Below are 15,226 nucleotides of genomic sequence, written 5' to 3'. Positions count from 1 at the left end.
TAAAATACTGGGAATACAGCAACTAGTTTTCTCAATAAACGCTGAGTGGCTTTATTAAGTTCCCGGACGAGAGAACAGATGCAATGTTCTCATCCCTTAAATTCCATCATCAGTTATTTATAAGGTTATGAGAGCCAAAGCAGCTGGTTTGTCTGACCCATGACCTGTTAGCTTAGTCATAATCATCATGTTAGTATATAAAAGTGGTCGCTAACGGTGAGAAACTACTTCAAGCAGCAAGATGAGGGGGTTACTGGTTCTAACCGCTCTTTTTGTGGCCGTGTTTGGCAAAGTGACTTTTGAGGGGTGAGTTCACAAATCTTACATCTCTATATCTCATACGTTTAGCTTTCAAATTCTCACATTCACTTATAAATACATGTTGGAATAGTTACATATGTCCTATTATACTAACAACTGACTCAAAACTGGCATCTTAATTTGGCTATTGTTCTTTTTTATATCTAAAGCATACATTTTAGATTAACAAATTTACATTTGCAAAATAGGCCTACTGAATATTTAGAATATTATCACTACGTGTTAATGTCTCTACAGAGACCAGGTTCTTCGGATCACTGCACAAGATGCAAAGCAGATCGCTCTCCTGAAGGAACTCCCTGAAGAGATACTCGGAGTAAAGCCCATTTATTATTTCAGATCATCAGTGTTTCAGAGTTGTCGAGATTATATTATATTATATATACTTCTTATTATAATATATAATATAAAATATATCTTACATTTTGCTCTGTGTTCAGCTGGACTACTGGATGCCGCCCTCTCGTGTGTCCCTGCCCGTGGACGTTCATGTCCCGTTTCACAGCCTACAGGGTGTCAGGGCGTTCCTGGCATACCATCAGATCCCGTATTATGTCATGATTGAGAATGTCCAGGTGGGACTATATCACAAAAACATGAAAATGAATGAGACATTTAATCATATTTAGTTGCATATAACACTAAATAAGTATTTATCAGGAATAATTACAAAATGTTAAGCTGAAAATGTTTATTTGATGGCTTTCTGTACCATAGATTTGCTGGATGACGAGGAACGTGAGAGGGTGAAATATCGTTCCTTTCCAAGAAGTACCGATGACTTTGTCTACACCACCTACCATGATCTGAACTCTGTGAGTGGTGCAACTTTAATTCAATAACAGTACAAGGCATTGAACTTTCAACATCAGCCTTTTAAAATAAACTATGTCTTATTGTGCTTTAAAATTGTTCGCATCAAATGTGTTTCTGACTAGAGTTCAGTGTGTTGTTTATAAACCAACACAGCCCACAAACCATTTGATGTTCACCATGTTTCTCTCAGATTAATTCTTTCATGGACATGCTTGTGGCAGAGAACAGTAATCTGGTCAGCAAAATTGAGATTGGTAAGAGCTACGAGGGCCGCTCCTTGGACGTCCTGAAGGTGGGTCATGACTCATGATCAATAACAGTCTTAAGGTATTTTTTAAGCATGCTTACTTTACTATACTATAACTATTTATATTTTTGGCCATTAATTATACTTCAGTGTTAGTGGAAATTAATTTAAAAATCCCAATTTGCATACTATCTATAATACATAAAATGCCATATAAGTGTGTCCCAAATCATATGCTGCCAATTGTATATCAAAAAATACCTAATCTATTGTGAGTCTATGAAGTATGAATCATGTGGCTTCATTAACAAATTTTGCGTACAAGCTTACATTGCAATAAATATTGCGATTATGCCATGATTCTAATAAATTAAAATAGAAAGTTCCCCTAAAAATGAAAATTACAAAATTACCCCATGATTTATTCACCCTCAAGCCATCCTAAATGTCCTGGCTTTTACTAGCTTTATAATGGCAGTGAATGGCTGTTGAGATTTTGAAGTCCAATAAAGTGCATCCATCCATCATAAAAAGTGCTTCACATGGCTCTTGGGGGTTAATAAAGGCCTTCTGAAGCAAATCAATACATTTGTGTAAGACAAATATCCAAAACTTTATAAAACGTTTCATTAACTGAGGTACGCAAGTTCACGAGAGAGTAGTGTTTCACCTAAGGACGTAGGACACAAGCAAATGCGGTGATGAATGCAGAAGTGATGAATGCGAAAGCGCAGAGGAGAGAGCAAAAAAAAAAAAAAAAAAAACACAAGACACATCAGAAGTAAAAAACAAGGATTTGTAAAGAATATAAAGGCAAGAGGATTTTGATATAAGCCAAGAGGAGACTGGTTTTCTTTTGCTTTAAACAAAACTTGGTTCTCGCAAGATTAGCCTAGGCCACTCCCACATCTATGTCATCCGCTGGAATGCCACTCTCTCATAAACATGCGCATGCAGCCTACACTACACTTATTAAAAATAAAAGTTGGGGTAGAGATAAAATGGAAAAAAACACTTTGGGTTCCTTCAAGAAATGATTCTGATAACAGCACTTATAGAAACATTTTTTTCTTAGTGTGAAGAATTAATCAATAATCTAAAGAACCTTTTCCCACTATAAAGAACTTTTTTGTTGAAGGTTCCATGAATGTTCAAAGTTCTTCATGGAACCATTAGTGCCAGTAAAGAACCTATACATTTAAGAGTGTATGCAATTTAAAGGTCAGAATAAATTAATATTTCCATTGGTTCAATATGACTAATATCCTGTCATTATTCAGCACTGGAGCAAACCGTCCAGGTATCTGGATCGACACTGGCATCCACTCCAGAGAATGGATTACACCAGCCAGCGCAATCTGGTCTGCCAAAAAGGTCAATTGAAATTATGAAACACAATCTACTCAATCTACTACCACAAAACTACTGGTCAACAACTTTCCCACTTTCTATTGCATAGATCGTGACTGATTATGGACGTGACCCTGTCCTCACCGACATCCTTAACAACTATGATATCTTCTTGGAGATCATCGCCAATCCTGATGGTTTCGTATACACCCACAGCAATGTGAGTCTGATGCCTGGAAGACTTCACATTGAAAGCTAATCTCAGTTGTTAGAAAATTTGCCCTCTTTCTTGTGTAATCCAATTGTTTGGTTGGTTGGTTAAGACCGGATGTGGCGTAAAACCAGAAAGCCAAACCCTGGCTCCAGCTGTGTTGGCGTTGACCCCAACAGGAACTGGGAAATTGGCTTTGGAGGTGAGATGTAGCTATGCTTGGGATATTAGGGTTCTGATGTATTTATACTGTACATCATATGTAATCTTTTTTCATCTACAGGGCCTGGTGCCAGCAGCAACCCGTGCTCTCAAACCTACCATGGACCCAGCGTTCATTCTGAGCCTGAGGTCAAGGCCATTGTGGACTTTGTGAAATCTCACGGCAAACTCAAGGCCTTTTTGTCCATCCACAGCTATTCCCAGATGCTCCTCTATCCATACGGATACACAAGAACTTCTGCGAAGGACCAGGTTGAACTGGTATGCATGTGGAAACATGTTGATCTGGATACTGTTAACATGATAAATCTGTTCAAATATAATAACTCTTTATTGTCTCTTCAGCATGAACTCGCCAGAAAGGCCGTCTCTGAACTCCAGTCTTTACATAACACTGCCTACACATATGGCAGCGTCATTACTACCATCTGTAAGTACATTTACAATTAACCTAAAGCTCTAATTTTGTCAACATTACAGTGTGTATTAGAATGACTAATATTTATGATAATCTCATTACTATCTCTCTGCTCTCAGATCAAGCTGATGGAATCACTGTTGACTGGACCTATGAACAGGGCATCAAGTACTCCTACACCTTTGAGCTGAGAGACACTGGCCGCTATGGTTTCCTCCTGCCTGCCGACCAGATCATCCCCACTGCTGAGGAGACCTGGCTGGCCCTGATGGCCATCATGGAGCACACCAAAAATAATCCATATTAAACATATAACAATGCTTCTGAGCCAAACTTCATAAAAGAGTGTTAATAAAAGACACTTCATCAATGTTGCATAAGTGTCGGATAATGTGGTGAGCAAGTCAATATGGCAAAAAATGAATTTTTTTATTGCCATAATTACGGTCAGATTGTAGATTATCCAGTTTATTACATTGCCTCTTGACCTATAATAGAATAGGCCTACACTGACATGAAACATAAATTTGAGTCAAAGTTTTTTATAATCTTACCTGTATTTTCTCTTAAACTGTCTGCTAAAAATATTTCCATACAATGTGCAAAACATAAGGCTCAGCAACGAAGAACACTATTAATATTAGAGTCCTCTGAGGCTATTTTCACTTTAGTCGAAAGATGGATATAAAATATAGCTTAGCAACAAGACAGCACTGGAACGTACAGGTATATTAATCTTAAAGTCCTCTGGGGCCATTTTCACTACAGCTGAGAAAGTGGCGAAATAAAAGCAACACCGGTTAATTATCGCTGAATAGCGCAACTGACCAATCAAAATCGAGCATTCCAGAAAGTCACGTATATGTCTGAAGGTCCTAATTCAGGGGCCAGTTGCATAAACATAGCCACTGTAAAGTGTCTTAAGAATTAGTTTGATCTACAAGCAGTTACCCAATGGAAAATCTTACTTTTCGGATTCAAATTAGACCAACCTACCATTTTGTAATTGATTTCAAAAAGCTATGACCAGTTTTGAAGAAAAAAATCAGATGACTAACTAACGTTTAGCCATTTGAATAAATGGTATGTTGTTAAACATCTGTACGATCCATTGAACGCACTGTACTTCTATCCCTCACAGCTTTGTTTTCATTACCGTCAAAAATGATGTCGCTCTGTAAATACATGAGAATTAGGCAATTCTTACAAAATCATGAAGGTATCACTTGGGTCTACACAATATAAAACTGACTTTTATTCAGCTTTTAATACGAAGTAACAAACCAGGTAGTTTTCATTGTATGAATTAAATTAAATTACTTGATTGGTCAATAAAACAAAGTCTACGATAGAACAGGGATAGCCGATTTCAGTAAATAAGCACAGAAACACAGACAACAAATGCCAAACAAAGCACTTTCTACCACTTCATGTACACATTCCATATACAATGACTGCAATAATTGCACTTTAAGTACCTTCATCAGGCTCTGCAACAGACAAAGCAAAGTTTTACACAGAAACATCATCTTCATTAATTTCCGCAATAGCATCTACAATTCATAACATTCAAATCACAGTTCAGTAGATGCCGGTTATGAAGGAAAATTCTGCACTGGCTTGGAAAACATTGACCATTAAAATAAATGCACTGAACAAACAGAGAAACTCTGGCTTTAAAGCAAGATCAGCACATCTAAAATATTTCTAAAGCACTGCAGCATACACACTGTACCTACTGAGCAAGTAAACAAACAGCATGCTCAATGAACAGATTATGTCATAGCACAGTAGTCCTTCCACTAAGACCTGCTTGTTACTTACATAACATATAGAAGATACTACATTTGCATTAAAAGGGATAAGATGTTAAACCCCAGACATCTTGTACCATCATTGTAGTATTAATGGCCAATGATGCCAAAAAATTTACCGTGGTAAATCAGAAACAGATTTAGATCTTAAACATGTAGTTTGGATTTGGAGTCTGCAGTGCAAAGATTTGTGAATAAACTGAAATATTAATAAAACAGTGCCATTTGTGTGTACTACCAAAACCAAGAAATGTTCTGTTTCTCCCAGTGTAGTTCTGAGAATGTGCATGTGGCATAATAAGAGTAAACTTAAAAAACAAAACAACAAAAAACAAAAAACGGTACTTTAGAGTGTCCATGTTCACAGGTATCCTGCAAAAGTAAAATATAAAGGCTTTATTTGAATTAGAGTGAAGATGACAATGATAAAGGTGAAATTTAGGGTTATTTCCAAGGTCGACTACTCTGTAAACGAGCACTTTCTGATCCTGCTATGGACGAGCCTTGTCGACTGCTCCGAACTGTAGATGCTTTGGATTGAGCGCTACTAGTGGACATTCTGCTGCTGAGACGACCTAAAATGTGTGAAAAAATGATGATCACAATAGTAAACAGCAAAAATATACACATTAGTAAAAATTGAGCATTAATAATATTTGATAATTATAATTATGGCAGTAAATCAGCATATTAGAATGATTTCTGAAGGACCATGTGACACTGTGACTGAAGTAATGGCTGCTGAAAATTCAGCTTTGCCATCACAGAAATCAGAAACTAACTTTTAAAATACATTCAAATAGAAAACTACAATATTTTTTTCACAATATTACTGTCACATATATGCAGCCCTGATGAGCATAAGATAAACATATATTACATATATTGTATGCAAGTGTGGCTCAAAGAAGCATGCTGAGATGGGTGCCTTCCCATCCCATCTTCCCTTCCCATCTGTGTAAATTGTTCGTAATGCAGTGAAAATGGATATGTTGGTTTGATCAGATTTGAAATGATGACTCACTGCTGGGCTCACTGGGTATGTACACTTCCTCTAGGTAATGCTGGATTTTGCTGAGGTCTTCTGAGGTGAACCGCCACTTTTTTTCTGCTGGCTGTGACGTCTGCTGTGGAACCGATCGCTTACGACCTCCAGGTCCCGAGGGTGACGGCAGACAGGAGATGGGAATGGAGCCGGTTGTCATTCCCTCAGGGAACTTCTGAGCAACCACTTTTAAACCTTTCGAGAAAGGAAAATAAAATAAATGCCATTAAATACATCATACTGACAGGATACTGACAGTATGAACCCACATGTATGTATTGGAGATCCCTGAGACTTCAATGATCTATTAATAAATACATTTTATAGTGCTGTCAAACGATTAATCGCAATTAATCGCATACAAAATAAAAGTTTTTTTGTATAAAATATGCATGTGTTCTGTGCATATTTATTATGCACATATAAATACACACACATACAGTATATATTTTGAAAATATTTACATGCATTTACATTCATATAATTTATATTATAAATAAACATATTTAATAAATAAGCAAATGATCAAATAGAAGTCAAGGTATTATTTGTTGTTCCTACAACTTGGATAGGCGACAAATATATATGAATTTTAACAAACATATATTATATATATATATGAAAAGTATATATTAATCGTTTGACAGCACTAATATTAATCTGAAAAGGAACTTCTTAATTTCCCTTCCATTTTTTTTTTTTTTTAATTATGGACTTGCTATCGGTCTCTGACTCACCCCCTGACAACATGAAGAGATTCTCAAAGCCTCTCTCACACATGGTGGTGGCGGCTTGACTTGCTATCCTCTCATCCTCATCATACAAAATTATGATCTTCCCTGATGCATTTTTCTGCATAGTTGTAAAAGATTTTAACACTAGCAATGGGCATGAGTACACAAAAAATGTAAATGACAAATCATTATTCATTAAAACACAATAACAGTGTGACTTGATTTATTTAAAAAAAAATACAATTTCAAGAGCCTGTTCCAATCTATTAATGAATGCACAATAAATATCTATTTATTCATTGTTCATGTATGAAATAAATTATTCATTTGTTTATTCACATATATTATTTATTATATACATATATTTTTTCATATAATGATCATATATATATATATTATATACATATATAATCTATAAATATATGATCATTCATAATACATATAAGAGTTTGAGTTCTAATGAATGAATTAATGAATAATAAAAACAAATTTTAAAAGTTTATACATGTACAATAAATAAATATAATTATATATAAAAATATTATTAAAAATATATTATTTACTTTTTTATTGTGCTAAAGTTTGTTACATGTGGAGTATAGGTTTGCAATATGATTCAATAGAGAACAAACATTGTCAAATTCACATTTCAAGGATAAAAGGATACATAATGGAGAACTTCTTTCGTGTATGGGTTCATTGTCCTTGATAAGGTCGCAATGGGGTAACTATATGCTGTAAGCAAACAACAGATACAATTACTAACAGATAACATTAATATTAATGCTTTTAATGTCTTTTATTCTTTGAGCAAAATACGGTTTCAAGGTAAGTTTCCTACCACTGATAACATGGCACTGGTTATACTGTTCTCTGTCCCGCACATCCAGCAACAGATATGGGCAGTCAGGGTAGGGGCACTCTGTGATGTTGGAGGTAGACACTGGAGAGTTTTGGATGCTCTTCTGTCCGTTCTTGTCAAGATCCATTTCTCCCACGCCACTGATGACACTATGAATGAGCCCAGAGATTCTCAGTTACACCGAGTGAGGACAGTCAAGGCTTCTCACTGTTACAGGCTAGCTCTCATTGTTTCCCCTCACAGGGTCTCTGAGGACAGAGTCTGATTGCACTGACTGCCCCTAAACAAGCTCAATGGAGCTTGAGGCCATGAGAAAGCAGCCCAGCCAATCAGAGCTCTTGTGAGCGCACAATAGAGGAAATGTTAGAGGGGGCATCAGTTAGATGCATAAAATGATATTCTGATGTGGCTGGTTGAATTCAAGAGATAGCTTTATGTGCCTGTTACAAACACAAAGGTGATTCAGCTACCTTTGGAGTGTAGATCTAGGAGAAAATACAGTGTCGCCGGATTCATCATTGTTGATACTCTGTGGGGGAAGAAGCGTCGGCTGGGGGGAGCCATTCGTCTGATCAGAGAGACGGTCGAGGCCCGGTGATGCAGAGAATATTGAAACATCATCTGAAATCATATACAAAAATTTAAAACAACCACAAATGATTGTCAGGGAGTTTCTATGCTTTTGCTGAAGTATGGAGCCCCTAAGGCAACATGGTGACTGAAAAAAATGCACGATAATTTTCCACCCACCCATTGCGTTCAAAAATATTTAATTTCCCAGATACATTTTTATGACCTTTATTTGCTCACACAACTTTACAAAAGTATTCCATTACACCAAGAAACTTTGTGCTCACTTGCAAAATTATTGCTTTCTCCCAAACTTTTTGCTTGTTCACAAAAGTGTTAAGATATAATATAATAATACTGATGTTTGCGAAACTACTACTAAACTTTTTTGTAACATAAAAGAGAAGTGAAACTCTTACCTTCTAATCCCACCATTTCATCTTTAATGTTGTCATTCTGATCTGACACTGAAGCAACTTGGATTATCTGGAAAAAAAAAGATATAAGACAAATATATATAAAAAAGCATATATTCTGGAATATATTAAAATACAACACTGTTCAAGAGTTTGTGGTCAAAGATTTTTATGTAAAATAATTTAAAACTTTTATTCAGCAACGACACAGTAAAAGCATTTATAATATTACAAAAATATTAAACAGCACAACTCTTGTCAGCATTGATAATAAGAAATGTTTCTTGAGCAGCAAATGAGCATTCTTGAAAGATTTCTAAAGGATTATGTGACAAATTCATCTTTGCTATGACATGAATGCATCACATATTAAATTATATTTAAAAAGTAAACAATAATTTTAAATTGTAGTACTATTTTACAAAAATACTGTTTTTACTATACTACAACTGAAAGTAAACATTATGCGCGATTTAATTTATTATTCACATACCAGCTGTGCAAATGTAGTCACTTTGAGTCTTTTAAATAGCTCGTCCTTCCTATATCTGTAGTCTGGAAAACAAAAAAATACATAAGCATGCATTTCAAATTATTCAGAACTGTTGTACACAATTTTGCATGGATTTTGATGCATTTTACCTGGATCCTGAGTGTTACCATTTCTCTCTTCATCTTCATTTAAAGACAAATCATTTAAATTCACTCCCAGTATATCAAACTCCATTTTAATACCAACTAAATTTGATTTAGTTGACACCAATTGCAGCTACAAACTGAGGCTAGCTCTGCCAACATCTCTTTATATCATTGGCAAGAACTCCATAGTCCAGCCTCACCACCAAACCCACTGTAAGATGCCAAGTGACACGGCTGGATGAGGTTATGTATCTCAGTTTCACCACAGACAGTCTCAACAGAGGAATTACTGTAATCTACAGTACAATCACCATCCTCTGCTCATGTATCCAAAAGAAGGAAGGATTGCTTATCCTTGAGAAATCACAAGGAACCTGTAACAAGATGACTAATGTGGACAAAGGAGACGTTCTCTCCTTATCAAGTAAGTAAATATTAGTAGGACAAGCGTATCTGGAGATAAAATAGCTGAAACAGTCATTAAGTGCCTGTTCACACATTCTGCACAGTGTTGTAATTACCTTTTTAATGTAAATACACCATTGTGATCACCCTTTAGACTACTAAGTAAATGCACCATGACATTTTTATGTATTAAATATATTTCTCCACTACAACATGTATAATTATTTCATGTATAACTTACTTTTCCTTGCCTCCTCTAGTCTCTCCATGTACTTTGTCAGGCTGGAGCCTAAAAAATAAACTGGGTTAAACATCATATACTTTATCATATACGCAAAAGATATTCAAAAATGTTTACGATTTCACAAAAAGTGAATACCTGTATCAAGTCGCGTTTTTACATGTTGATATTTTGGATTCTGTGGAATCCTCTTCTTTAAATACTGGGGGGAAAGAAGCATCAGTTTCAATAAAACATTTTACAGATGAATGCATTGTATAAATACGATAATTATTATAAAAATCAGTGGTAAATGAAATAATGAATGTTTTGTCTCTTTTGTTTTGGGGGTCAATGTAACCGGTGGCTCATCACACTCTGAGAACATGATGTCTATGAAACAAACATTGAGTTTAATAGAGCAGCAGTGTTCATGAAAGCCACTGTTAGCTCTAATAAAATCCATTAGATTAGACAGAAGGGGAATTTATTGATAGGCATTGTTACAAATGAATACAACATGAAAGCATCAGCAGTAAACTGGTGTTGATGGACAAATAGACAGGTATGTATGATAGCAACGGAGGAGCAACACCAGTGTCACATTCCCTTTAAACCGCAGCTCTCCATGTCAAACATTCCTGAGCTAGCTTTGTAAATATTACAAACCGTAACATGTTGTTCAAATCGAACTTTGCATAAAAATAAACCCACTGACCGCAGAGTCGCCAATGCCCCGCTTCACCGACATCTTCCAGCAGCTGAGCTTCGGCGGCTAACGTTAGCTTCCAAAATCAAAACTCAAAGCGTCGCCTCTTTGAGCAACGCCTTCACGGATTGGTCCGTTGATTTGAGGATCCAATCATTGATTGCCTTCTTACTATCTCGAGGTTGAGTTCTACGAGTTTACCGTTTGGGTTGTTGCTAAGCAACGGCGTTATGCTGTTTTATTCTGTGGATACAAGAATAAGAGCCGTTGGCCGTTTTTATTTATTACAAACTTTTGCAGATCGATATGTTTTTTTTGTATCTTAAGACACTTGTTTGTAATATTTGACTGGGATATGCAACTCTCTGATTCTACAGACAGTATAATCTTCGCAAGACAAGCTTGCAAATTTGAGAATTAATCCCAAACACGCCTTCCGTTGCATTAGGAGGATGGGTTACATTAGCGTTTTCCATTGACTACATTAACGCAGACGTTTATATGTCTAAATAAGTGTTTTATCAGTCAAAATAGCGGTGTATACATGTAAATATTTAGACACAAACGGTATTTTGAGTTCATTTCTGTTTAACTAGCCGCGCTGCCTCGATGATTCTGAGCGTGATTTGTTTGGTCTGGTAAAACGCGGCTTGTTTGACAATCAGGGAAGTGGCTCAACATGAACAAGTTTCACTTATTTACTTCTTAATCCAAGACCAACCTGTACCAATTTCAGAAACTTTTTGACTTTAACCGGAATAATGGCGTCTGTAATGGTAAGAAGACTTATCAGAAACATTTTAAAATGCGGATATGGGCATTGTAGTTAGTTGTTTGTTAGCTCTGTGCAAACTGTGCTGGAAAGTTTCGTGTGTATGTTTGTATATTTGGATGCATTTACTTTAAAATTTGATCAAATTCGAAATTAACCTTGAGTAATTGGCCAAAAACAATATAATTAACTATCACTAACAAAAAAGTGCTATGAAATTAGCGTAGTTTTAGACATGGTACTACCATCGTGGTTTTTCGGTCATGTACCATAGTATTAACATCGTTTGTTGGACATGTACCACGTTAATACCATGATTTTTTTTTTTTTTTTATATACCATTGTATTACCATGTATTTTGGACATCATGATGAGATGGGGTTACGTAGTTTTACGTTAATTGTAATCAGTTGTAGTTACTGAGAAAAAAACAACGTATAACGTTAATTAAATTACAGTTACTTATAAAAAATGTAAAGGATTACAAAGGGTGTTACATCTGATGGCTTAACACACACTAACACATACAGATTTAATTGATCTCTTTCATAAATTGCAGTGACTGCTCTAAAATATGAAACACCAATGTTTCAGGAGTTTAGAACATACTTATTGGATAACTCTTTTATTTCCTATATGAGTTTATGAATAGCTATGCTTAATTTTTTTTTTTAAGATTAACTGTTTTTTTTCCCATGTCATTGTTAGATTAAACTGTTTCCAGTCATAGCTAACCATAGAATTTTTTCAAAAACAGTATCATAGCTATTTAACTATTTCTTGTTATGATTTAAAATAGGTATTTAACCTTTAGAATGATCTCAAAGGAAATCTGATTTTGTGGAGGCTGTGCTTCAAAGGGGATATCGGATGCCCATTTTCCACAAGTTGGTACGATTCTTTAGGGTCCTCATAAAATGTCTGGCCTGCAACATACTTTGGTTAAAATTCCTCATTAGTCGTGTAAAACAACACCGACTGGTTTCAACAACACAGCAACTCGTTTCGGTGCATGTCTCTTTAAATGGTAATGAGCAAAGGCGATTTGCAAATAATTATAAAAATATAAAGTGTGAGACTTGATTCTTTTGGAGGTGTAGCTGGATCACGAACAATTTGTACTGATCTATCCTTGAGTTTTAACTTATATAAATGTGTGTGTATATATATATATATATGTGTGTGTACAGTCGTGGCCAAAAGATGTATGTATGTATATATATATATATATATATATATATATATATATATATATATATATATGTGTGTGTACAGTCGTGGCCAAAAGTTTTGAGAATTACATAAATATTAGTTTTCAAAAAGTTTGCTGCTAAACTGCTTTTAGATCTTTGTTTCAGTTGTTTTTTGTGATGTACTGAAATATAATTACAAGCACTTCATACGTTTCAAAGGCTTTTATCGACAATTACATGACATTTATGCAAAGAGTCAGTATTTGCAGTGTTGGCCCTTCTTTTTCAGGACCTCTGCAATTCGACTGGGCATGCTCTCAATCAACTTCTGGGCCAAATCCTGACTGATAGCAACCCATTCCTTCATAATAACTTCTTGGAGTTTGTCAGAATTAGTGGGTTTTTGTTTGTCCACCCGCCTCTTGAGAATTGACCACAAGTTCTCAATGGGATTAAGATCTGAGGAGTTTCCAGGCCATGGACCCAAAATTTCAACATTCTGGTCCCCGAGCCACTTAGTTATCACTTTTGCCTTATGGCACGGTGCTCCATCTTGCTGGAAAATGCATTGTTCTTCACCAAACTGTTGTTGGATTGTTGGAAGAAGTTGCTGTTGGAGGGTGTTTTGGTACCATTCTTTATTCATGGCTGTGTTTTTTGGGCAGAATTGTGAGTGAGCCCACTCCCTTGGATGCGAAGCAACCCCACACATGAATGGCGTCAGGATGCTTTACTGTTGGCATGACACAGGACTGATGGTAGCGCTCACCTTTTCTTCTCCGGACAAGCCTTTTTCCAGATGCCCCAAACAATCGGAAAGGGGCTTCATCTGAGAATATGACTTTGCCCCAGTCCTCAGCAGTCCATTCACTATACTTTCTGCAGAAGATCAATCTGTCCCTGATGTTTTTTTTTGGAGAAAAGTGGCTTCTTTGCTGCCCTTCTTGACACCAGGCCATCTTCCAAAAGTCTTCGCCTCACTATGCATGCAGATGCGCTCACACCTGCCTGCTGCCATTCCTGAGCAAGCTCTGCACTGGTGGCACTCCGATCCCGCAGCTGAATCCTCTTTAGGAGACGATCCTGGCGCTTGCTGGACTTTCTTGGACCCCCTGAAGCCTTCTTTACAAGAATTGAACCTCTTTCCTTGAAGTTCTTGATGAACCTATAAATTGTTGATTTAGGTGCAATCTTAGTAGCCACAATATCCTTGCCTGTGAAGCCATTTTTATGCAACGCAATGATGGCTGCACGCATTTCTTTGCAGGTTAACAATGGAAGAACAATGATTTCAAGCATCACCCTCCTTTTAACATGTCAAGTCTGCCATTCTAACCCAATCAGCCTGACATAATGATCTCCAGCCTTGTGCTCCTCAACATTCTCACCTGAGTTAACAAGATGATTACTGAAATGATCTCAGCAGGTCCTTTAATGACAGCAATGAAATGCAGTGGAAAGGTTTTTTTTGGGATTAAGTTCATTTTCATGGCAAAAAGGACTATGCAATTCATCTGATCACTCTTCATAACATTCTGGAGTATATGCAAATTGCTATTATAAAAACTTAAGCAGCCACTTTTCCAATTTCCAATATTTATGTAATTCTCAAAACTTTTGGCCACGATGTATGTATGTATGTATGTATGTGTGTGTGTGTGTGTGTGTGTGTGTTTAATATAACATGTTTTAATGTTATAAGAAGTGTAAAAAAAAACTTTTAAAAAAGTTTTATGTTTATTCACTCACATTATGCTAAAAATAGAATTTGCACTGAAAGCTTGTATGTAAACAAAAAAAAAATCAATAAAAGTAACATTCTAATTCTGTCAGACTTTTGGACTTAATTTTTTACACCTTATTCTTTTATGATGTCTTTTTTTTCAGGAGGATCCCACGCTTGAAAGACATTTTAAAGGTCACAAAGATGTTGTTTCCTGTGCCGACTTCAGCCCCAATAATAAACAGCTCGGTATGTAATATTTGTCTTCTTTTTTCCCCGTCTGAGAACTTCCCAGTTTATACACTTGCAACTTCTCTTGCAGCTACTGGATCCTGTGACAAGAACTTAATGATCTGGAACCTCACTCCTAAAGCCAGAGCATTCAGGTTCGTGGGTCACACAGATATCATTACAGGAGTCCATTTTTCTCCAAGTGGTTCCTTGGTGGCATCTTCATCCAGAGATCAAACAGTTCGATTGTGGACGCCCAGCATGTGAGTGAGAACAGATGCCCACTTTCGAGTTACAGTATTATTTGT

General features: G+C 36.2%; 3 protein-coding genes across 7 annotated transcripts in view; 2 read left to right on the top strand and 1 right to left on the bottom strand.

Moving 5' to 3' along the window:
- The first annotated feature begins 158 nt into the window (after positions 1-158).
- Positions 159-3,955, top strand: cpa1 (carboxypeptidase A1 (pancreatic)). Its single transcript, XM_042753542.1, has 11 exons — positions 159-306; positions 559-637; positions 762-896; positions 1,038-1,136; positions 1,328-1,429; positions 2,660-2,758; positions 2,844-2,954; positions 3,057-3,147; positions 3,229-3,428; positions 3,513-3,597; positions 3,705-3,955. The coding sequence occupies exons 1-11, from the start codon at positions 242-244 to the stop codon at positions 3,890-3,892; spliced, it is 1,254 nt and encodes a 417-aa protein (XP_042609476.1). The 5' UTR covers positions 159-241; the 3' UTR covers positions 3,893-3,955.
- Positions 3,956-4,818: 863 nt separating this feature from the next.
- LOC109050920 (centrosomal protein of 41 kDa) lies at positions 4,819-11,208 on the bottom strand. The gene is made up of 11 exons (XM_042753544.1): positions 11,009-11,208; positions 10,450-10,513; positions 10,312-10,359; positions 9,520-9,581; positions 9,030-9,096; positions 8,511-8,661; positions 8,020-8,189; positions 7,846-7,913; positions 7,182-7,296; positions 6,424-6,639; positions 4,819-5,974 (listed from the first exon to the last, which is right to left on the bottom strand). Exons 1-11 carry the CDS (start codon positions 11,039-11,041, stop codon positions 5,844-5,846), a joined length of 1,125 nt encoding a protein of 374 aa, XP_042609478.1. The 5' UTR covers positions 11,042-11,208; the 3' UTR covers positions 4,819-5,843.
- Positions 11,209-11,503: 295 nt separating this feature from the next.
- The window catches only part of LOC109050921 (POC1 centriolar protein homolog B), a 34,310-nt gene continuing 30,587 nt past the window's right edge, over positions 11,504-15,226 (top strand). The window contains exons 1-3 of one of the 5 annotated variants that reach the window (XM_042753538.1): positions 11,504-11,775; positions 14,852-14,936; positions 15,010-15,181. In XM_042753538.1, coding sequence (XP_042609472.1) covers positions 11,761-11,775; positions 14,852-14,936; positions 15,010-15,181 — 272 coding nt within the window. In that variant the 5' untranslated portion in view covers positions 11,504-11,760. Of the gene's footprint in view, positions 11,776-12,583; positions 12,663-14,851; positions 14,937-15,009; positions 15,182-15,226 lie in introns of those variants that run through there. The other 4 variants (XM_042753539.1, XM_042753540.1, XM_042753541.1 and 1 more) reach the window with 4 other exon arrangements.

The sequence above is a fragment of the Cyprinus carpio genome, chromosome B25 (assembly GCF_018340385.1).
Source record: "Cyprinus carpio isolate SPL01 chromosome B25, ASM1834038v1, whole genome shotgun sequence".
Lineage (NCBI taxonomy): Eukaryota > Metazoa > Chordata > Actinopteri > Cypriniformes > Cyprinidae > Cyprinus > Cyprinus carpio.
This window is presented reverse-complemented; position numbering and strand designations above follow the sequence as displayed.